General features: G+C 51.8%; 2 protein-coding genes across 7 annotated transcripts in view; one reads left to right on the forward strand and one right to left on the reverse strand.

Annotated features, from left to right (window-relative positions):
* Epn2 (epsin 2) overlaps nt 1-8,391 on the forward strand; it is a 96,053-nt gene extending 87,662 nt beyond the window's left edge. For all 6 annotated transcript variants that reach the window (XM_063241724.1, XM_003465224.4, XM_003465225.4 and 3 more), the window contains 4 exons: nt 10-183; nt 730-816; nt 3,213-3,428; nt 5,765-8,391. In XM_063241724.1, coding sequence (XP_063097794.1) covers nt 10-183; nt 730-816; nt 3,213-3,428; nt 5,765-6,063 — 776 coding nt within the window. In that variant the 3' untranslated portion in view covers nt 6,064-8,391. The remainder of the gene's footprint in view (nt 1-9; nt 184-729; nt 817-3,212; nt 3,429-5,764) is intronic.
* A 4,112-nt stretch (nt 8,392-12,503) lies between these two features.
* On the reverse strand, nt 12,504-21,788 carry B9d1 (B9 domain containing 1). Its single transcript, XM_003465228.5, has 7 exons — nt 21,591-21,788; nt 20,080-20,148; nt 17,576-17,687; nt 15,638-15,734; nt 15,195-15,257; nt 13,203-13,270; nt 12,504-12,824 (listed from the first exon to the last, which is right to left on the reverse strand). Exons 1-7 carry the CDS (start codon nt 21,651-21,653, stop codon nt 12,682-12,684), a joined length of 615 nt encoding a protein of 204 aa, XP_003465276.1. The 5' UTR covers nt 21,654-21,788; the 3' UTR covers nt 12,504-12,681.
* Nucleotides 21,789-22,207: the final 419 nt, after the last annotated feature.

Here is a 22,207-nt window from a genome sequence, read left to right on the forward strand (position 1 = left end):
TTTCCTCAGGTGCCAAGCCGGCGGCCTCTGTGGACCCATGGGGAATACCCACCACGGCTAGCACACACTCTGTTCCCCAGAACTCTGACCCTTGGGCAGCTTCACAACTGCCTGCCCCCACTGCTGGGAAAGCAACAGATGCCTGGGGTGCACCCTCAGCTGGCAAGCCTGTGTCCGCCTCGGGTGAGAGCCCCATCTGTGCCTAGGCCCTTAGAGCCCAACCCAGAGCTCCCCTGCTCCCTAGCCGGTTGGTTTGCTGCGTTTGCTTCTCTACCCTCCTTAGCTTTTGATCCTGATCCCTAGATTCTGAGCATAGTAGAGAGAGTTAGGAGGTCACAAGCCCATCTGTGTGCCCCATCTCCCTCTGAGGAACTCCCCAGAGTGTTAGGACAGGTGGTACATGGTGACCCCAGTTGTGGTTTTGTCCTCACACCAGGCCAGTGGGCTGACTGTGACCACTCTCTCAGATCCCTTATTTCACACATGTGTCTGCACCTTCACTAGCCCCCTTCTATGTAGAGTGGAGCTAATGGAGGCCAGTGACCCTGCTCCTGTACTGGGAGGCCAGGGTCCCTGCCCCGTGCATCCTCCTTCCAGTGTACCAGTGAGTTCTGTCCCAGGAAGTGGAGTAAGTGGAGAGGCCTGCCCACCTCAGTGTAGACTGGGCAGCCACAGCCCTGTAGAGTTGAATGAGACGCGTCTGGGTCACTGGCTACTATATCTCCCCAGGGTCCTTTGAACTCTTCAGTAATTTCAATGGTACAGTTAAAGATGACTTTTCTGAATTTGACAACCTCCGAACTTCAAAAAAAACAGGTAGGTAAAGATGGCTTCTATAATATTCTGTGCATTTGACCAGCTCAGTTATTGCAGAAATCATAGTTTTCACATCTGTCAACGTCATATATTTTCTTTGCATTTTGATCTTGGGAGCCTGAAACTTTTAGTTCTGGGAATTCACAGATTGACAGTGAAAAGTCTTGAGGGTTTTCCTGTTAGCTCTTCCTCACACTGAGTCCTGTTTTGTGTCTGGTGCCCTCTCTTGGGCTGTTGTCTCCAGCAGCTTAGCTGCATGCAAATGGCCTGTCTGTAACCCACCTTTACAGTGTGGGCCACCTCAGGTCAAAGCTGTCTTGTCTAGCCACCTTCCCATCAACTTTCTACTCCCACTGGCCTCCTTTTCCCAGACAGCCTCCATTTGGCCAGGAGTGAAGCCAGGCTCTGCCCATTCCATCCCTGAGCTCCAGGTGACAGCTGCTACCTAGGAGACCCCAGTCCTGGTCAGACCCATTCCCCTTCTTCCTCACCTCCTAATCATGCATGCTTCCTTCTTCTTCTCCCTCTGCTCTCCATACTGCCTTCCCCATTTTCCCACCCCTCCTCCTGCCTACTCTTCTGCCCCTGTCTATCTTGTGTCTGCCCCCATTCCCTCCAGCCCCCAACAGCAACCACAGGTCTGCTGGGGCTGCTCGAGGGTAACTGCGTAGCAGCTCTCTGGCCCTCTTCTCCACCCCTTCTTCGCTCAGGGACTCCCAGCAAGGAGACCAGAGGCATCTTTGAGAACCTGTTGATTTGAAGAGTTTGTTTTTATTAAATAAAAAACAAGTTTCCGCAATTCTCTGTGGTCCAAAGTACAACCAAATCTGTCGTTGCTTCCAGCTCTTTGTGAGAAGGCAGCCTGGCCCTGGCTCACTGTTCACTTTTAAGTATTTATCCCCAATTCTAGCAGAATCCCATTGTAGAAAATTGGAAGCATTTATGGAAGCAAACAACAGTTACTTGCATTTCTTCTTTCTACACTCATCCAATATATTTCTTTCCAGTGTCTTTTTCTAAAGTCTTTTTGTTTTGTTTGAAACAGGGTTTATGTAGTCCAGGCCAGCCTTGAATAACAATTTTCCTGCCTTAGCCACCTGAATGCTGGGATTACAGACCTGTGCTACCACACCCACACCAGTTATTTTTCTCTGAACTCAGCAATCTTTGTTGTCGTTGCTTTTTAAAATTTTTTTGTTTTTGTTTTTGGTTTTGGTTTTGGTTTTCTGGAGCAGGGTCTCAACTGTAGTTCAGGCTGACCTTGAACTCATATTGAACCTCCCGTCTTAGCTTTTCGAGTGCAGGGGTTACAGGTTTAGCAGTTTTTTTTGTTTAACTCATAATAGCAGATAAAGTCATGTCCTTCCTTATCCTGATTTTTATGGGATAACAGATTGAAAACATTTTTTGTGGTTGTAAAAAAATCTATTAGATTCCTCAGTAATAGTGCCAGCTTCGGCAACACATATACATTGCTTACCAGTAATTTACAGTGATACTTTGGTTCTTGAACTCAGTTTTTTCCACAACTCTGATTGCATACCTAAAGGAATGAGAACTGAATCAAATTTTCTCATAAGGTCAGTATTGAACTTGACCATTGATTCAATTCAGTTCTCTTCTAATTTGGTTTGCAACCAGAATCATGGAAAGAAAAAGTTCATGAACTGATGCACCACTGTATTTAATCATCAGTTTGGGGAAGACATTGTAGGTTCATTTCCTGTTTTGCGAAAATAAATAATGCTGTGGTGAACATTTTTGTGCTTAAGTCTGGTTCACATTTTGCATTATTTCCCGAGACTGGGTTCATATAAGTGGCATTACTGAGTGAGAGAGTGATCTGAGCCCATGGTCACAGTGCAGCCCAGCAAGACAAAAGCATCCCAGCCAACCCATCGCACACCCTCTATTGACTGAACTTTAGGACACAGTTTCACTCTCCTCACTCTCAAGAATTCATGTTCATTGTAGAAAATGAAAATGTAAATGATACAAAAAATGTATATTATCCATGCATCACCAACAACCCCAAGTAACGTCTTAATATTTTTGAAGGGTTTTGCTGTACGTATTATTTTGAATATTTTGTTTTTTCTACTTATTATTTTGATATATTTTTCTTTGCTCACCATTAATTGTTCAGATGTCTCTGCAGTTTGGTGTTTGGTTACGTGGGCAAAACTTTAATCTGCTCGCAGCTGGCTATGTGTCTCTACTTGGGTCTGTTGGAAGAAGCACTGGAGGGGACATCGTACACAGTATGTGTGTGCTGGGAACCCTGGCATCAGGAATATCTGTATTCTGTTTTATGCTTGTGGAGTTGGCAGCTTTAGTTGCATGGTCTTGGGGCCTGAACTTGTGCTCACTTTGCCATGTGTATCTTTGTCTTGCAGCCGAGTCTGCACCCTCTCTGCCATCCCAGAACAGTGGAAGTACAAGCCCTGACCCCTTTGAGTCTCAGCCCCTGACTATGGCCTCGAGCAAGCCCAGCAGTGCCCGGAAAACACCCGAGTCCTTCCTAGGTCCCAACGCTGCTTTGGTGAACTTGGACTCACTGGTGACCAGGCCTACTCCACCAGCCCAGTCCCTTAACCCCTTCCTAGCACCAGGTAGGAATATGTCCACGCTTCATTTGGCTGCTTGCTTTGCTTACCCTCAGACTGCATGTGTGATGGCCCCAGAGCTGACTGCCTCCCACTTTGGGGTTCCTGTTCCTATAGTTCTCTACTTGTGGCCAGAGCTCCACGGGCTTCCCATGTGTGGCTGGAAAGGAGCAGAACCGTTAGGAACTCAGGATTACACAGCCATCTCTCTCTAGGGCCACATCTGTTTCAAAGGGAAAGAAGCTTCCCTTCTCCTCAGTTGAGACTACCAAGCAGAAACTGCCTAACTGGGTAGCCTTGGCAGGGATACCCTGAAGGGAGTGCTGGTTCTGGTCCAGACAGAGGGGCAGAGTGTGCTGGGATAGGGGAGAGCCAGGGTTCGCCACCCAACATCTGCCGGCTGTGGGCAGGAATTAATGTGGCCTGTTAACATAAGCCATTCACTCGGGACCTAAGGACCCTCTCCGTAGTCCCACACTGCAGAATTCTGCTCTGTGCCCTTTAGGGGCTCCATGTTGGGTGTAGGCCAGGCCCTCAGCTGTTTGACTCAGTAACTGGGGTTACTGTCTGGCTGTGGCATCCTAGTCTGGCCCCTTTGTCTTTCCTCTCCATGTACATCGTGTCTTCAGCTGCAGTGACTCTATGATGCTGCTCAAACATGAGACACTCCCTCTCTTTTACTTCCAGGGCACAACATTCCATCTCCTGCCTAGAGTATCCCCACTTCTCTTTCTTCCTTCACCCAGCCTAGATGACCTCTTCCTCTGAGAAGGCCTTCCTTCTCCTGCAGACTCCCCCAAGGACTTGCAGGAATGTGTGAGCCTCTGACCAGGCCCCAGGCTACAGAGCGTCAGAGGGTCCCAAGACCTGTGCTTCCTTCAACTTTGCAGAGGAGTAGCCATTGCCTCTAGAGGGCTTAGGCTGTGGCCGTAGGTGGAAGTGAATGTGAGGGGTTGCTGGGTCCCACTCATGAGGCCTAGGTCAGTAAGGATATGGTGGTTCACGGAGGGAAGCTCCATGGATAGAGCTGAATTAGGGCCTGAGAGCCTCAGTCAGTCTAGAGCCTATTCCTACCTAGAAGTTCCTGTCATCTCAACCCCCAGTGAGTAGTCAGGGTCCAAAGGAGCTCCTGTGCACAGCTCTGTCCTCCACTCTGAGGATATTTCCTTGCGATCTTGGGACAGTGAACCCATTGTGGACCCTAGGGAAGAGACTCAGACAGCCATTCTCCAGGCCACACAGGTGGTCCTGGCTGTCAGTTGGGGTTGCGTGGGCCAGAGATGCAGTTCTGGTTCCCTTCCTGGCTGGGCAGCTATGCCTCTGCAATCTGCTTTTCCTTAGCTGTGAACCAGGGGTGATTCTCAGAGTTCTCATGGCAGGCCTAGGAGGTGAGCCCTCCTTCCCCTTTAGGCTCAAAGAGCAGCAAGCAGCCTTGTCTCCTTGGTGGTGGCTTGGTCACTCTTGAGCAGCATGTTGCCTTGGTGAGCAGGGCAGGGCTGGGCTGGAGACTGGAAGCTGGCACCACCACAGCTGGTGGCAAAGAATCCCCAGCTATTTTGCTAATGGGTAAAAGACACTTCCTGTTAAAGGGAGGTGGGGAGACAGAGTGAAGCAGGCTGGTCAACAGGCTTCCCTGAGCCTTCATAGTGCTGGTATGTTGGTCCCGGGGTGCCACATGGGTACTGCCTTGCAAGCCACATGCTGTAGTTCCTGTGCCCCCAGCCATCCTTTCTCCCAGGCATCTGTGGCCATACCTGGGCAGACAGAATGAGGGTCAAGAACAGCTATTTGCTGCTGATGGTATTCTGGACACTAGCCCTGCAGAGGACCTGGGGGTCCTGAGCCTGGCATGCTGTGTCTTTCAGCTCTGTTTTTCAGCACTGCTAGCACTGTTTTTCAGCACAGGCCCGGAAAAGTCACAAGTTTCTGATAACTATATAGTTCCTGGCCCTCAGCAGGGCAATTCATGTGGTCAGCCTGTTTGCTAGTGTCTCCTGTGGATGTGACCACCACTGTTGTGGGCCCTCAGGGTGTATCAGGGACCAGAGCACAATAGGCCTGATCTGGATCCAGATGGAGGCCTGATGAGAATCCAGATAGAGCTGGTTGTGGTGGTGCACATCTGTATTCCCAGTACTTGGGAGGTTGAGGCAAGAGGATTGCTATGAGTTTGAGGCCTACCTGGGCTACATAGTGAGATCCTATCTCAAAAATGAAACAAAAAATAGAACATAGCTCCCTACAGACGAAGAGCTATGTTTCTTGAGGGTGACCATTCCCTACCACCGAGGGGACAGTGCTTTCCTAACAGTTCAACCTCTGCCCTCCTGCTTTTTCCCCAGGTACCACCACCACCTCGGCCCCTGTTAACCCCTTCCAGGTGAACCAGCCCCAGCCACTGACGCTGAACCAGCTGAGGGGGAGCCCAGTCTTGGGGAGCAGCACATCCTTCGGGCCTAGCACAGGGGTGGAGCCCATGGCTGTGGCCCCCATGACTTCAGCAGCCCCACATCCAGCTCTGGGGGCCACTGGCTCCACCTTGACACCACTGGGCCCCACAACAATGAACATGGTGGGCAGTGTGGGCATGCCTCCATCATCAGCACAGGCCCCCGGCACAACCAATCCTTTCCTTCTCTAGTGTCCTGGGCCTGGGACACACCCGGAGCACCTGTGCCAGAGGACACTGAGCGAGGACTCTGTGTGGGGTAGTGGCTGAGAGTGTGACCTGGGGGTACTGGGGCCTTTGGTTCCGGCTTCCTGGTAAAAGGATTGTCCTTTATTACCCTGGCCCTCAGACTTGAATGGCATGTGGCACGTGTCCTTGCCTTTCCCTGGCCTGACCAGGCTCCTCTGAGGCCTTGGATGCAGAATGAAGTTGTCAGTGTTGTCCTCATCGGCAACCTCAGCCCAGTGTCCCTAAATGCTGCCTAGCCCAGAATTTGGGACAGTCACCTTGTCTCTGTCTCCCACGACCCAGCCCCAGTCCTGGGTATGGACGGGATAAAACGCCAGCCCCATTCTACACTGACCTTGGCGAAGTGGTTGTGCATATTTTATTTCCCTTTGACTCATGTGTGAGTTCAAAGTAAACACTACCACCATGGACAACTTGTGAATTAAATCCACTAGAGCGAGCTTTAAAACTAATCTGAGCATAACCCTGCCATGTGGCTCTATGCTTGTACACGTTTGCACATATTTTGTTTAGTACAGTTTCATATTTGAGTTTGCAGAATTATCTAATAGTCTTTTTTTGGCTAATATTTTTATAATGTGGTTCTTATTTAACTGTCTAGTTTTGATAGAATTTACCAGGTCTGGCTGAATTAAGATCTTGGCATATGTCATTTTAGTGGTTTAAATCCTCTTATTTATGGTTTTAACTCTGTAAAAAAACTTAAAAAGGAGGAGATGTTTGGATGAGAAAAATATGCCTTATGGGGAACCTAAAACAAATTCTTTATAGGAAAAAATACACGAATTTGATTACACAAAAATGATGTTTATTTAAGGGAAAAACCCACCTCTACCAGTAACAAAAACCTGCTGCCTCCAGTTGCCTTTTCCTTTCTCTAGCTCCCTCTTTGTGAACTACCAAACCAATCAGCTCTCAGCCCTTTTGGCTGGGTCCTGAGAGAGGCTTTATTTCTTACCAGTATACCAACGTCCCAAAAGATAAAGGAAACAAATTAACATGAATGTGACTCACCAGTTTTTATCAACTAATTCCTTTTTTAATTAAAGGCACACAGGGATTAATAGGGGCTTCTGTTTACAGTGTGGGGAAAGTGGAGGGTGCACCTTAGCCTTGCATCTGTGCTCTCCTCTCACTGGGTCCTCACTCAGGGTAACAACAGGATCAGTGGAAACAGTGGTTGTCTCGGGTGGGAGGGGCTTTTGTGCCCACGGGTCCCCGGGGACAGTCCCCCTGACTGAGATGGGGACCAGGGCTTGCTTTGAACCACCTACCTGCCATCTCCAGACACAGGTTGCAGGCTGAGAAGTAGTCATCTCTTATTTTGGAGATGAGAGAATTCATTGTCACCTTGGATAGATTTTAACAAACATGCACTAATATTATCTCCCTCTTCCAACCTCCTGCTGTCCTCACCCTACTCACCACTGTGAAAGAAGTATTAAGTCCCAAATTACAGACCAGAGAAGACCTGCTTTTACCCAGGGAAGGGTCAGTCCTCCTGAGTCCTCCTGTATGTCCTGGCAGCCTGGTGGGTATTTCTGGCTTGCTTTGCAAAACAGACTTCTAATCTCCAGCTCCAAGGGCAGCAAACCACCTGGCTGCTCCTCTCTGGTTCCAGAAAGAGATCCAACCCTTAGTGCCAGCGCAAGAGGGATTGCAGTGTCCCTGGGCTGGAGGAGGCTATGAGGTCACTGAGTGAGGACTGCTCTGGTCCTGTGTGAGACTCCGCCCTCCCCCTTGCTCCAGTCCCTAATTCCTGATCAGCTACCCTTCCCAGCACTGCAGGCCTGTGGCTGGCCTTAGACTCCAGTGTCATTCAGGGAGGCTGGTAGAGGGTGAGTGGAGGGTACCTGCCCGCGATGGTGCTTTCCCTCCAGGGTTGTACAGCCTGGCAGCGTATAGGGCAGTGCATCAGACCCAGCTCCTGGGGTCAGTGATTCTTTGGAAATAGACAAAAGCCCTTCCTGATAAGACCAACACCCCAACACAACAACCACGGGCCACCAGGGTCTGAGAAGAGCCCCTCACCCTGCCTCCTGGCACAGGCCATCCTGAGCGCACATTGTTCCTGCTGCCCGCTGCACTGATCATGAAGCCACCGGCCACTGCGAGTTGCACATGTGCCACCGTACCCCTCCTGATGAGCACCAAGGTGGAGGAAGTCACCCAGCCATTTCTCAATTCCGGGGGCCGGTGGCTGGTTTTGAACTTGTGTTGACTGTTGATACTTATTTACTGTATAAATATAATTTATCATTTGTATCATGATGCAGTTTCTGGCTGTGTCCTTCTCCCATTCCATCTTTATCCATCTTGAGCTACTGGAGAGGACTGGGCAGGGTAGGGGGCCAGCGTCTGCCCAGGAGCAGCTTGACTTGATGAGACCACCATCTGATCCTGGTGGCCCTGAACTTTTGGGGAAGGTGCAGGAGACTTGCCATGGAAGGCTGCTCCCACAGGTCTGCAAAGTATGTTGAGGAAGTGTTCTGAGTCCCTTTCCTCTCTGGCTTCTGCCTCCGTGTACCCTCATGATGGACCCTGCCTTGAAGGAGGTGGCATTGAGTGTGCCAGCTCCAAGGCTGGGCCTCAGGTCTCCCGTGTTCTGCACTTCATACCACAGAAGAGCTCCAGAAAGAGCCACCACCTGCCATCTTGTCAGTTGGGTCCCATTTTTTACCCAGGGGAACAGGAAAAGGACCTGCCTTACACATTGCCAGGCACTGTCACAGCTGGTCTTTTGGCCACCAAATCATTCCCTCCACATGTAGGTCAGAAGGTCCTGTCAGTCTCTGTTTTCAGCTCAAAGCCAAAGGTCTCCATGGGACATGGGTGGGTGGAGGGGCTTCTCTGTGAGGCAGGCCGGGCCAGAGACGGTCACAACATCTAGACAGTTAAGGAGACATCTCAGCAGGGGTGATTTTCACAGGTGAGACTCCACTCACGGGATAGTGAAGTGGGAGGTATGAGTAACCACTGGACATGGGCAGTACCGGACCTCTGAGGTGGTTCTGTCTGAGAAAAGAGGAGAGGCTGGGAGGGCTCTGCTCTGGTGGGGAGGGTGTTGACAGACTTCCTTCAAGGTCTTGAGCTCTGTGCTGAGGGGAGGCCCATCCTGGCTTGTATCCCCTTGGTCACATCCGAGGTGGGTGTTAGAGCTCCGTGGGGATGGGGAGGCAGTACTCCATTGCTGCCTGCTGCCTGTACCTCCTGGCCAAGACCAAGACCAAGACTGTCTGAATCAAAGGCATTGGTCTGGGCCCACAGATCCTGTGGAAGCACATGCCCTCCAGACTTTGCCAGGGTTTTGAGTTCTTTGCTTCCCATTAGTTTTAAATACATTGTTTTGGTTAGGGTGACATTAGGCCCACCTCCCACCCCTCAGGGGCCTGTCTGCTAGTGTGGGCTGCTCTCACACTGCTAGGTGCATGGGACATCAGCATGGGTACAGTGCAGGCAGGGGTTTGATGCCGATGTGCGCGTGGTCTGCACTTAGCCTGGTCCTCATGACTTAGCTGCAGGCAGCTGCCCAAAGTTCAGACACAGGCCACATGGCAGAGCACTGGGGAGCGGCCACTGCAGGGGTGAGCATCAGGTGTACAGCCCAGTCCAGCTGAGCTCATTACCTAAAGAGTCAAGAGCCACAATAATGGAGCATCTGGGGTGACTTGTTAACAGCAACAGATAATGAATACTCATAAATTTCTTCCCTTCTTAGACATGAGCTGTCTCATCCTTGTTTGCCCTGCCTCTCTGTAAATGATGGATTACCATGAGGACATCTGGGCCACCATGGGAGGGCAAGCTCTTCATCCAGTACTTATCAGAAAACTGAGTTCTTGTGTTTAAATGAAGTTTTTGTTCGATCCTTATTATCTGAAGTACTTTTCGGTCTTATCTCTGCACCAATTCTAGCTTTTGGCAGTGTTTTCTCATCTTGTGTATGCTGGGGAAATACCCTATCCCTGAGTTGCATATTTTTATTTTGAGAGCATCTTGCTAAGTTTCCTAGCCTGGTCTTTAGCTTGCAATCCTCCTGTTTCAGCTACCCTAAAAGCTGAGATGTGTGCCACAGCTCCTGGCTTTCCTTTTTCAATCTTTTGATACCAACATTTTAAAGATTTATTTTGTTCCCTTCTATTTCTGCTTGCAAAACTAACAAGTTCTTCCTGAGTTTATGTGACAGCACAGCAATAGCCAACCACTGCAAATTCTGACTTCTCCTCCCATAGAGCCAGCAGCTCAGCAGCCACATAAGCCACCTCAAAGTCATCTTTTTAAAGGGGGATGACGGGGCTGGGGATTTAGCTCAGCGGCATAAGTACCTGCCTTGTAAGCAGGCGGTCGTGAGTTCGATCCCCGGTACCGATTAAAAAAAAAAAAAAAAAAGGGGGTGAGAAGCCTCAATCCAAGCTGGTTTGTATATTTGTTAAAACTCAGCAAGTGGTTGAGGGCACAGCCTAGTGGACTACTTACTTACATACATGTGTGAAGTCCTGAGTTCCATCCTCAGAACCAAAACAAAACTAACCCCAGCCAGCCAACCAAGTAACTCAGCACACAGCACAATTAAAGTTTGTGCATTTCATTGAGTATAAATAACCTCCCAAAGAACAATAAAAAAGTGTGCAGCTGCCTGTGGCGGCATATACCTCTAATCCCAGCACTTGAGATGCTGAGACGAGGATCACAGGTTTCAGGCCAGCCTGGTCAACTGAGCCCCTGTATCAAAGAGGAGTAGGGATGTAGTTCAGCACTCCCTAGGTTCACTTCTTAGTAGGTAGATAGATGATTGATAGATAGATAGGTGTCAAGAAGCCAAGGCAGCCAGCTTGGGGATGAGCACTCTGCAACTGTGACATCTGTGCGGAGCCAGCGGGCAGAAGCCACCATTGATTCTAGAGGAGGGGGCCTCAGAAAAGCATCTCTGGGGGTGTGGGTTTTGGTGCCAGGAGGGAGCTCTTTAGGGAGGGCTGAAGAGACAGGTGTGGAAGTTTCCTCAGAGATAAGAGGGAAATGCAGCCGGGGGCTGGGCAGGGTGCGAGCTACTGAGTGAAGCAGGGATGGAAGGTCGGCCTGCCCTCACTCCAGGTGTAGGCAACTGGGAGTCCCCCGCAGGGCTGAGTTTTGGACAGATGATGTACTGGAAAGGAGGATGTCCAGGGGCTCACAGATGAGTGCGTGTAATGACAACCATCAGTGCTGAAATGGGCAGAAGCCAGCAAGGGAAGAGGAGTTGGCAAAAAGGGGAAGGCTGGTGGCTTGGAGGTCTTGGATGAAGGGCTTGGACTGGGAGCCCCAGGGAAGACCTCATGAGGGAGTGGTCTGGCACAGCTTGGATACCTTACGCAACAGCTGGTTGACCAAGTAGTACTGACCCTGGAAATGGGTGGCTGCAAGGTAGAGGTCAAGATCAATGCAAGTGAGGGGGTAGAGGCCAAGCAGTTGGAGGGATCACTCATGCAGATTGCAATGTCACCAAGAATAGGTGCATGGGTCTGGGATGAAAAGTGGTGCTCGTGAGAGGTGTAGGGGACAGGGCAGTTTCAGAGGACATGGTCAGAACTATAGCAGTTTTGCTGAGGCTAAACCAGGAGTTGTAGAATGCACAGTGATGGGGGCAAAAGAGGGGGGTACCCTGCAAGATGAGGAAGATCTGTTCAGATGGTTGCTGTTCAGATAGGCCAGGTTCAAGGAACAGGCCAGAGACTTGCACAGTGCAACATAGCCTGGCATCCCACTGACGTGTGTCTCAGCCAGACATGGCTGTTCGAAGGGAAGCTGTGTGGCAGGCTGGGGTCTGCAGTGCTCCCTAGGCTGAAGAAGGGAAGGCTACCACACAGCCTTGCCAGGGTGTGTGCATGGAGAAGGGGAGGAGGCTCCATCTTGGCCTTCTTGTTGTGGTGTGGGGGCCTGTGTGCAAGTGGCCCAAGACCCTCACAGATGTCAGGGTGCTGGGCTATGGGGCTTGACAGAAAGTTACATTCTAACCAGCAGCATTCCACCCCAGAAGGTTTCCAGTTTGTCCTCAGGCTTCAAGAGAAACAGGCCAGGAGCTCCTGTCCCAGGGCCCCCACTACCCAGCTCCTGCTAAGAGGATGCTCTCCACACCGAGGGGCTGGCAGCAGTGGAGCACAGTTGGCCCAGAGAGTGCCAGGCACTGAGCAAGAGACTACTTAACCGAGTGCTGCTGAGTGTGTTGAGGTGCTGAAAAGGCCACACAGCCATGAGCAGCACAACTGGGGGTGTCAGAGCTCCCACTCGGGCTTGAGCAGCCTTCCCAGCACCATGCTCAGCAGGGCTGGAGGCAAGGGAAGGTCATGGAGACCTGCTCCCATGGGGAATGGGCGTGGTACAGGAAAGAGAAAGCAGCCTCAGCCTGGTTCTCTGCAAAGTGACTTTATTATATAAAACTATTTTGTTGTTCCCAAACCCCACAGCACCAAGCTGCACTTAAGATGATGGGTCAGTGGCGGACTCCAGGAAGGTGCCCTTGAACATCAGGGAGCTGCTTAGCTGCCCAGTGAGACTCAGGACGGGTGTGCATAGTACCCAGGGTCTTCACCTTGGGATGCCTTGGGGCAGGCTGGGCCCTGCAATGCCCTGTGTGTCTGCAGGCCCAGTGTCGTAGCCCAGCTTCCTCATGTCCTTGGTCACCACGTTGAAAAGGAGAGTGACAAAGCCCTGAGAGCGGACTCTGGTCACTGGGGACAGAGAGATGGCATCAGTTGGATGGGGTTGGGCAGAGATAGACCCAACTGCTTTGGACATCTCTAAGCCTCAGTGTTTTCTTCTGTGAAATGGGATGACAATGCTTGCCTGTGTCCTTCACTGGGAGGTAAAGAGGCTACAGTGGGACAAACAGACATGACAAACCCTCTGCTCCAACTGGGTATCATCTGCAAGGCACTCTGAAAAAAATTCTGAGGCCATCTCTGCAGTACCAGGTTTCAGATGCCTGGCAGTTTCTTGACCTTCACCCCAATCTATTTCTCAGGACCTTGGGTGCTAGGTCCTACCAAGTCCCTCTCCAGGCTCCAACCCACCTCAAGGCTGGGGTGGGGTGGGGCATCACACTTTACCTTCTCGGCCTTCGCCCTGCGCCACCACCTTGGGGTCCGTGTACTCAGGCCGTCGTCCCATGAACCAGCTGGGGACACAGGAGAGCATCCATAAGCAGGGCCCCATTTGGGAATTCCTGGCATCAGACACTGGACATGGCCCTCTGGTAGCCATGGCAATACAATGTACTGCTTGTGCCCTCTCTGAGGACAGGTACTAGCATTCTCAAGGTGCTTCACAGGGCTCTGGGCTCCATGTGCTGTGCTCACTGACTCCCAGTGATGGGCAGAGGCACCAATTCTCTGTGCCTCAGTTTCCCCACCATGAAGCAAGGCAAAGCTCTAACAGCACCCATCTCACAGGTGGCTGTGAGGACTGAGGCCTGGGGAGCAGCTCCCATCCTCACCACCATTTTCCCTGGTCTGCAGGCGTGTTTGCTCATAGGCTGAGAAGACAGACTGTTCAGGGGAGTGTTCAGGGCAAGGAAGGAACAGGCAGATGGGAAGCAAGCAGGGGAGAGCCAAGAAGTCAGCAGGGCACTGCAGTGTCCTGGCTGAAGTTAACCCTCAATTCAAGGGGATGTGACCGGGTGTGTCCGGCAGGGAGGGCTGGGCCCTGGGGCACACCATCTTACTAGCCACAGGAAGACTAGTCTAACAGCCCCCAGAGAAATGCGGCGCTTGTCCTGGGAACTGAATGCAACTTTATTTGGAAAGAGATTCTTTGAGAGCCCTTAAATTAAGGATTCTGTGATGTGGAGGGTCCTGGATGATCCTCGGTTATCTGGGATAACCCTAGTGATACCCTAACAGAACAGTCCTAATGGAACCACTGTCCTCATGGAAGGCTGCAGAGGGAGACATGACACAGAGGAGGCACGGAGACTGCAGAGACGCACCCCTAAGCCACAGAAGGCCAGCAGCCATGGGAAGCTGACAGCAGTGGGAGCAGGGCCTTCCCCAGAGCCTCCGGAAGGAGCACCATGCTGCCAGCACCCTGCTTTGGCATAATGATACGGGTTATGTACTTGTGGATGTCAAGTTTGTGACACCACCTCTTGGAAGGTCTGGCTGATCATGCTGCCTGCATTGCGCAGATCCCTCCCTGGTTCCATAATCCAAAAACACACAGCCTTGCCCATCTGGGAGCCCGTGTAAAGGGCTGGTGACTCCTGACACTGAGCTGACATCCCAAGGCACAGGCCAGAAGCCCGCCTATAAGTCTTCTATCTCTTCTCAGGGACCTCTCACTGGGGTGTGGGGAGGTTAAGCACGACAAACACTGTGGCAGAATGGCCACTGGGCACTCAAAGCCCCTTCTTCCCTAAACCCACAAACACGACCTGACCACTGCTTCCCAGACAGCTGCGGGGACAGGCACTGTCATGTCTAGGTGACACTGGGCCAGGGCATCTGGTTAAGAAGCCCTTTCCCATCGAGTGACCTTCCAGAGAGGCTTCTAGGGACAGTGGGCACCTAAACTGTTGGGTGGATGCCAGTGGGGAATGCTGCCCTTCCCCTCTGCGGGCCCTCAAAGTTCAGTGTGGCTTCTTGGGCCCTTATCTGTCTCTCTGCCCTGTAGGGTTCTAACCAGGTCTCACTCCCCAACTCTGATCAGACTTGTAGGGGGCAGGAACGGCTCTAGTCAGTGAGCTGGTGTCCACTGGCCCAAGGATAAGAAAGCTTCCTGCTGGGCTTGCTCCAAGCATCTGTCCCCTGGGCCCTCCCATGGGCCCTGTATCCTGACCCAGGCCTGCCCCCCTGCTCTCCCCACTCCTACCCCACCCTCGTCTCCTGGTTTGTCATTTTCTGACCTCCTGATTGCTTCTAAGAGGCTAACTGCATTTTCTCTTCAGGGCTAAGGGAGCCCAGACCTCAGTTCCATGTGTCCCCAGGAGGTAGAACAGACTCAGGCCTGGTAAGGTTGCCAGGCACATCACAAGGGCTGGAATGCAACAGCCACTCATCAAGTGCATGAGAAGAGCTGCTAGGGGCTTCAGACAGAACTCTCACCTTGTAAACTTCTGCAGTGTGGATGTAGACTCTGGCACAAACATGGGGATGGTTCTTTTGTGCCTAAAACAAATATTTTCACATGCAACTCAGCAGCAAGAAAGGGATGTGCCTTCAGAGCCTCTGCTAAGGTATGGAGAGACCCACATGGAGCAGGTGGTGTTGTGGCTGCAGCCCACACGGGGTGAGCCCAGGGGTCTTTTCTGGGCTTATTCCCCACTCTTCCCATCTGGGGTCTTCTGGCACCATGGCCCCCACGCACATGGGTCTCTTCCTGGACCTGGGCCACACCCGCCACACTCCAGGCTTAACTGCCCAGGCCCTCGGGACTCCAAGGCATAACCAGCCTGAGCCCAAGATGGCCTGCCAGGTAAGGGTACCCAATCTCAAGGACAGAATGACCCAGAAAAGGATAACCCAGAGAGGTCAGGGTGATAACTTACCGGCCAGGTGAGAAGGGCACATGCACTGCCCCATAGCCTCGGACCACATCATTTCCAAACACATCTGGTCCATACACGCTGAGCACGATCTGTGGCCCTTGGGAAGAAGGCCAGGGTCAGCGCATGGGGAAGCCGGAGGCAGAGAACAGGATGTCCAGCTAAGTCCTGGGACAGGTGGGCTCCAGGGAGGCACCATGGGCTCCCAGGCTCCTGAGAGGGCCCCTTCCCGTGTTCTGCTGCTTGCTGCTCACTGAGAAACAGCCAAAGTGGTATCCCCACTCTGTCACCTGACAGGCACAGGAAGCACCTCTGGACCCCATGCCAGGCACTGGCTCCTGTTGTGAGCAGAGCCAACAAGGGCCTGCTGCCTGCTCTCTGGCACCTTCTCTGATGGAGGTGGCGCACAGCTCATGGAACCCGGGAGGAGGGGCCTATTCAGGCGATTTCTTTGAGAAGCCAGGGGGAAAGCAAGGCCTCCCAGGTGTTTCCCTGTCAAATATTAGCAGCTGCATCCATTTCCTGTTCACACCAAGGTTCTTCACCTTAACACCAAGGTCCCTTCACCTATTAGGTTTTGTGTCCTCTGCATGTAGGAAGAGATCACAGCCTCCAGTGACAGGGTGAGGCCCCAGACCAGGCTGGGAACCATCTTGCCCAGGCAAGCTATGCACTCTCTCTGAGTCTCAACTTCCTTAGCTACAAATTTTCATCATTATTCACTCCAAAATATTTCCTAATTTCATTATTTCTTCCTCGCCATCTGGGCTGGTTTTAGAAGTGATTTTCTTGTTTTTGAACATATGGAGGAGATCTTTTTCTCCATCCTTTTGTCATTGGTTCCTAGCTTTAATTTCATAATAGTCAAAGAAAATATTCTCCAGAAACCAGGAGTGGTGGCATATGCCTTGTAATCCCAGTACTCAGGAGGCTGAGGCAGGAGGATCACTGTGAGTTTGAAGTCAGCCTGGGCTACATAAGGAGTTCCAAGGTCAGTCTGAACTTCACAGTGAAACCCTGTCTCAAAAAGACAAAATTAATAAAATAAAATAAAATTTATCTCTACTGCTGAGTTCTGTGGCAGCCCCTGAATCCTGCCAGGGCAAAATGCTTCTTCTGTGTACCCTTTTTCTTGTGAAGCATTGCACGGAGAGTTGGGAAATGCCTGAGATAGGGATCAGATGGCGTAAGTTCAAATCCAAACCTAGCTTTTAGGTGGACTGTTAGTTTGAAGGCAAGGGATGTTGCTGATGTGAATGGTTTTTCATTTTTCTTTTTTTTTAGCCAAGGCTGATGTAGTTCAGACTAGCCTCAAACATGTGGCAATCCTCTTGCCTCAGCCTCCTCAGTGCTGGCATAACAGGCATTAGACAAGGCAGGAGGGAAATACTTCGAGCAGATGGCGCTTGGGAAAGAGTTCAGGTGTGGCTATGGGAGGGCAGCCAGGTAGAGCGAGAAGCTTGAACAAGGGCTCAGAGCAGGCAGCCTGAGGGACTGGCACGGGAGGCGCACATGTTGGGGGAGGCTGGAGCACAACATGCCACAGGAAGTTGGGAGATGCCGGGCCCGGGGATTTGACCACCTCTGAACTTTCTGAAGGGCCACTGCCCAGCATGTGAAAGATAAGCTGAGGGTGGGGAAGATCAGGAAGAAATAGAGAAATGGACAAGAACTTCAAAGGTTGGTGCAAGACCCATTGGATGAGCCAGGTGAGGTGGCACACGCTTGTAGTCCCGGATTTGGGAGGCTGAGACAGGAAGATTGCCATGAGTTTGAGGCCCACCTGGGCAGTATAATGAAAGAAAAAAAAAAAAAAAGATCCAGATGATAGTGATGATCTAAATGTGACCAGTGGTGGGGGACGAGGAACAGGGTGATGTGGGGGTGCTATCGGGGAGCTCCAGCCCCTCATGTCCCTGTCCTTCAGGCCTGCAGACTCACAGCCATAGGGGTTGGTGCTCTTAAAGGTGACGTCGATGGGGAAGTTCCACACCAGGGCTCGCCGCATGTCTTGGCTCTTGGATGTGATTTGTGAGATCCCCTCCTCCAGACCCTGTGGGACAACAGTGACAGCTGATCTGAGTGCCAGGGGGTTACACCCCGCAGGTGTTGGAGCGCTGTTTTTTCAACCATCTTCTAGCGAAATCTGCACTGCAAAACGAACAGAACTAAGAGACAGGCAGGCCCTCCCAGGCACAGCAGCTCCTTCCCGGAGAAGGCAGCTGCCAGGTGTGCAAGTTCTCTCTCGGGGAGGCCCGCGCGCATGCGTCACTTCTCTATCACGACCAATCCCCTTGCAGCTCCACTTCTTCCTCCACCCACCAGCCCATTCCCTACTAGGGGTATCGTGGCGAGCTGCTTCCGAAGACCCAGCTCGCCAGCTCCGCTCTCTGCTGCTCTTTGGTGAGCCCACTCTGAACAGAATATTGCTCTACTACTCACCAAGGGTTTCTATAAATAATACCAGTGACTATGAGGTTGCTATTTCTAGTCATTTCTCTGCCTCATTTTATTTGATCCATCAGAACACCTTACAGATCTGATCGGCTTCTTTCGTGTACGTGTGCGTGTGCGTGTGCGTGTAGGTCTCACTATGTGGCCCAGGCTGCTCTTGAGTGATCCTCCTGTTTCAACCTCCTGGTCTGTATGTTGATAGTCCCAGTTTTATGTCCTCTCTCTGAACCCAGATCAGTATCACTGCTGCCACCCTCATATCTCCACACAATGTCCGGTGACATTTCAGTCTTCACACACACCAGGCTGAGCTCTGAACAGTTCCCCCACATCTGCTTTGTCCAGTCTTCTCTCAGCACAGCAGCGCTCTTCTGTTTGTGAGCGCTCAGCCGCCCTCCTGCCTCCCACCCGTCTAGCAGGAAAGCCTGGTGGCTCCATCTTTAAACCTGAGCTCCAGCCATGTCTCACTCTCCCCCCACCACCGTGCTCCCTCTCAGCTGGGCCCTGCGCAGCCTACTGGCCTCCCCACTCTTGTGCTAGCTCTCAGCCCAGACACCAGGGGAGTCTCCTAGCACAGACACCAGGGGAGACTTTCCCTTCCTTTCTCTTTCTTTTCTTCCTTCCCTTCCTCCTTTCCTTTTTCTTGTCTTTTTCCTTTTGCAGTGTTAGGGATAGAATCCAGAGCTTCAAACTTGCTAGGCAAGGATTCCAATGAAGCCACGCCTCCCTCCCTCCCAATCCTTTGAAACTTTCTGGGAGGGCCCCTGCTCCCCTGGGTAAAGGTCCTGGTGCTTACCTCTGCCCCGTGCGTCCCTGTATGTTTCCAGTCATCTTCTGCTTACCCTCCTCACTGGCCATCTTGCCTCCCAGCTGCTCCTCAAACACACCAGGCATCTTTGTGCCTTAGGGCCTTTGAACTCTGCTCCTTTTCCTCATAAAGTTTTCCCCACAGGTTTCCACATGGCCTGTCCCCACTTCCTTCAGATCTTTACTTAGGAGCAGTCGTCTCAGTGGGGCTTCCCAGGCCACCTTCCCCAGAGCCCAGCTTTCCTCATATCCCATATCCCTTATACCCGCTGCTTGCTAACCTTATTCTCCCTCGGTAATTGCTATTAGCTAACATAACAGAATGTGTACTACTCACTATCCATCTTCCCCAAGAGTGTGTACTTTAGGAAGACACAGAGTTCTTAGATAAGATCTAGCTATGTAGTTTAGGCTGGTCTTGAATTCACTATTGTAGCACAGGCTGGCTTTGAACTCATGGTGATCCTCCTGCCTTAGCTTCTCAAGTGCTAGGATTACAGATGTGTGCCACTGTGCGCAGAAAGATAAGGATTTTTGTCTGGCTTTGGTCACCATGGTTATTCTCAACATGCAGGAGACTCAATGATAGTTATTCAATGAATGGCTGATGGTAAATAAGTATCATTAGATCAGTCAGCTGTACAGATGAAGAAACTGAGGCTCAGAGAGGTCACATAAGTTGGGCTCCTCTTCCTACACTGTTGTAAGGATTAAAAAAATAAATGCAAACACTGAAGCATAATGCCAGCTGAGGTCTTCTCTTCCACTGCTCCCCAGATGGAGGCCCCAAGAAGTCTTGGAATGAGAGCCACTAACTGACCTGCCCCTCCAGAGCTCCCCAACACCTCTGGGAAGGGGACTACAGAGCATCTACAACTGAGCCGCTTCCTGGCTGGCTCTGGGGGCCCTGCCCACACATATCTATTGGCCAACTACCAGTTCACAGGAAAGGCTCCGTGAGGAGTGCAGATGGGGGATAGGCAGGGCCCCAGTGTGGGCTGTGTTCTCTGTACCAGCTTTGCCAGGAACAGTCTCATGGTTAGGTTCCCTCTGCCCTCAGTGTCAACTTCTCAGCTGGTTCTGGAAGGTGTGTGTGTATGGGGGGGTGGGGGTGGAGAGCTTGAGGATCATCTTCAGAAACCTTGACAGTCAAGGAGTAAAGTAGGCCCAAGAGCCCAGCTTACCGCTGTGGGAGCCCAGTCCTGGCCATACACAAAGCAGTACTTGCAGTAGAGGTCATCGTATTCTGGAAACTGCAGAGAAAGCACAGGGATTCTGTTCTCTGGGACTCAAGTTGAGACCCATGTATTGGCTAAGCAGGAGCAGTTGACAGGCATTCTGAACACGAGGCATCTGGAAACCAAGACATGGAGTTCAGCCGAAGCTGGGGCCTGAGATGAGGGAGCCGGTGGGAGAGAGACCCAGCTGCTACTGCCCCAAGGCCTCTGTGCTCAGGCTCTGCCTTTTTTCCCCCCCTCTTTTTGGCATCGGGGATGGAACTTACGACCTCGTACTTGCCAGGCAGGTGTTGTGCCGCTGAGCTAAATCCCAGGCTCTTTTTTTCTTTTTTTTTTTTTTGACATAGGGTCTCCCTATGTAATTCAGGTTTGCCTTGAACTCACTCTGTAGCCCAGGCTGGCCTCAAACAAATGGCAATTCTCCTGTTGGGATTACAGGTGTGTGCTACCACGCCTGGCTTCTGCTGTCTTATGTGCTTTCCCATTTTATCATCTTGCAAACTCCTGCACATCCTTTAAAACACAACCTTCAGAGAGCAGAGCCTGCCTTGATGCCCAAGGCTGTTGTTAAGGTCACCTCGGGCTCCTTTAGTCTCTGTACTTTCCTGTATCAAGGTGCTGAATACCTGTGTGTCTGTGTCTGTCATCCCCACTGAACCGTGAAGGGGAAAAAGGTTTCACAGTTCTCTGTGTCTCCACTGTCTGCCACAAGGGTGAGCACAGGTGAGATCTAAGGGAACAGTATTTCCATGAAAGGTCTATCAACCCAGGAACCACAAGAGCACACAGCATAAGCATGGTGGAGCTGAGAGCTGGAGGACAGGGAGAGGCCCAGAGCAGAGGGAAGAGCTTCGGGGATGGGCGGTGCTGAAAGCACTCAGCCCACCTGGGAGACCTCATAGGGCAGAATAGGAGAAGGGGAAGAAGGTCTTGGGTACCAGGTCTTGGGTGCACAGGGGTGGGTGCTGGGTGCAGTATCCCTGATGAAGCAGGAACAACCACGGTTGGATCAGACTAACCAAAATATCCCAATTCTAATCCAAGCTCAAGGATGGGGGTTTGGCAAACAGGGCACTCACTGCGCACAGTACAGACACCCTAGACAGTCATTTAAGGACGAGGCCCTGTGTACCCGCCGAGACTCTTGTTTCTCCGTGAGTCACTGGAGGCTCCTGCCAGTGACAACCAAGTGGCTCGGAGCCGGGGTGTACCGGGTTGGCCAAGTGTGACCTCTGCACCAGCTCAACCTCTCGAGATGTATTCTTACAACTGTCCATTGAGACTAAGGTTCCCCAGCAACCTGGCACCAAGCGCCTCAAGGCCGTTCTCTTCCCCAGCCTAACCAAGAAGCTCGGAGGAATGACATGGCTCCGAGCCACGAAGCGGCCGTCGGGGTTGCGGGAAAGGACTCTGGAAGAACTGGAAGATGGGTCCCAGAAGGGTCCGTGGCTGCTCACCTGGGCGCTCTCCACCTGGCCGTTTACCATGAGCAGGAAAACACTGGGATTTGCCGCTGCCATGGCGAGGGAAAGGCGCAGCAGGCCCACCCCGGGCCGCACGCGTGGTTGCTAGGAGGCACTGGGGTTGCCTTAGAAACAGACGGAGTGGCGCGAGGGACACATTTCTTATTTTGGCGAAGGTATGCGCGTGTGTGGCGGTGCGCAGGCGTAGTTAGAGATTGCTGTCAACAAAGGTGCAGTTTGTGGGCGCGGGGCCAGGTGGGCGCGGAGCTACGCTACCCCACACTACTTTTGGGGACTTAAGGACCTTCCCCCTTAATAGCCCCGGCCGCATCTAATTACCCCATCTGGAAACTTGTGCGCACTGTGACTCAGCACCACCGTGTTTGAATAGCGGGAACAGCTGAGTGGTGGGGAGAAGCTCCTTAGATTGAAACCCACCAGAAGCCAAGTGTTAAAAACACCCCTTAGCCACGAGGTGGCACTGTAGTCCTACAGGCAGGATGCAGAAGGACGCTGAGGACGCGGCCAGTGCTCTCACAGCGCCTCTGGGTTAAACTCTTAGCGCTAAGTGGACCTACCTTGGGCCAAGCAGCTCCCTGACTCAGGTGAAG

Source organism: Cavia porcellus, unplaced genomic scaffold (genome assembly GCF_034190915.1).
Source record: "Cavia porcellus strain 051 isolate PalLab524CR breed Dunkin Hartley unplaced genomic scaffold, mCavPor4.1 scaffold_32, whole genome shotgun sequence".
NCBI classification, from domain to species: domain Eukaryota; kingdom Metazoa; phylum Chordata; class Mammalia; order Rodentia; family Caviidae; genus Cavia; species Cavia porcellus.

Coding starts and splice junctions, on each gene's coding strand:
- B9d1 (XM_003465228.5), bottom strand. CDS start 21,653: ATGGCAGCGGCAAATCCCAGTGTTTTCCTGCTCATGGTAAACGGCCAG. Junction 20,149..21,590: donor GCCAGGTGGAGAGCGCCCAG/GTGAGCAGCCAC, acceptor CTTTCTCTGCAG/TTTCCAGAATACGATGACCT. Junction 17,688..20,079: donor AGGACTGGGCTCCCACAGCG/GTAAGCTGGGCT, acceptor GTTGTCCCACAG/GGTCTGGAGGAGGGGATCTC.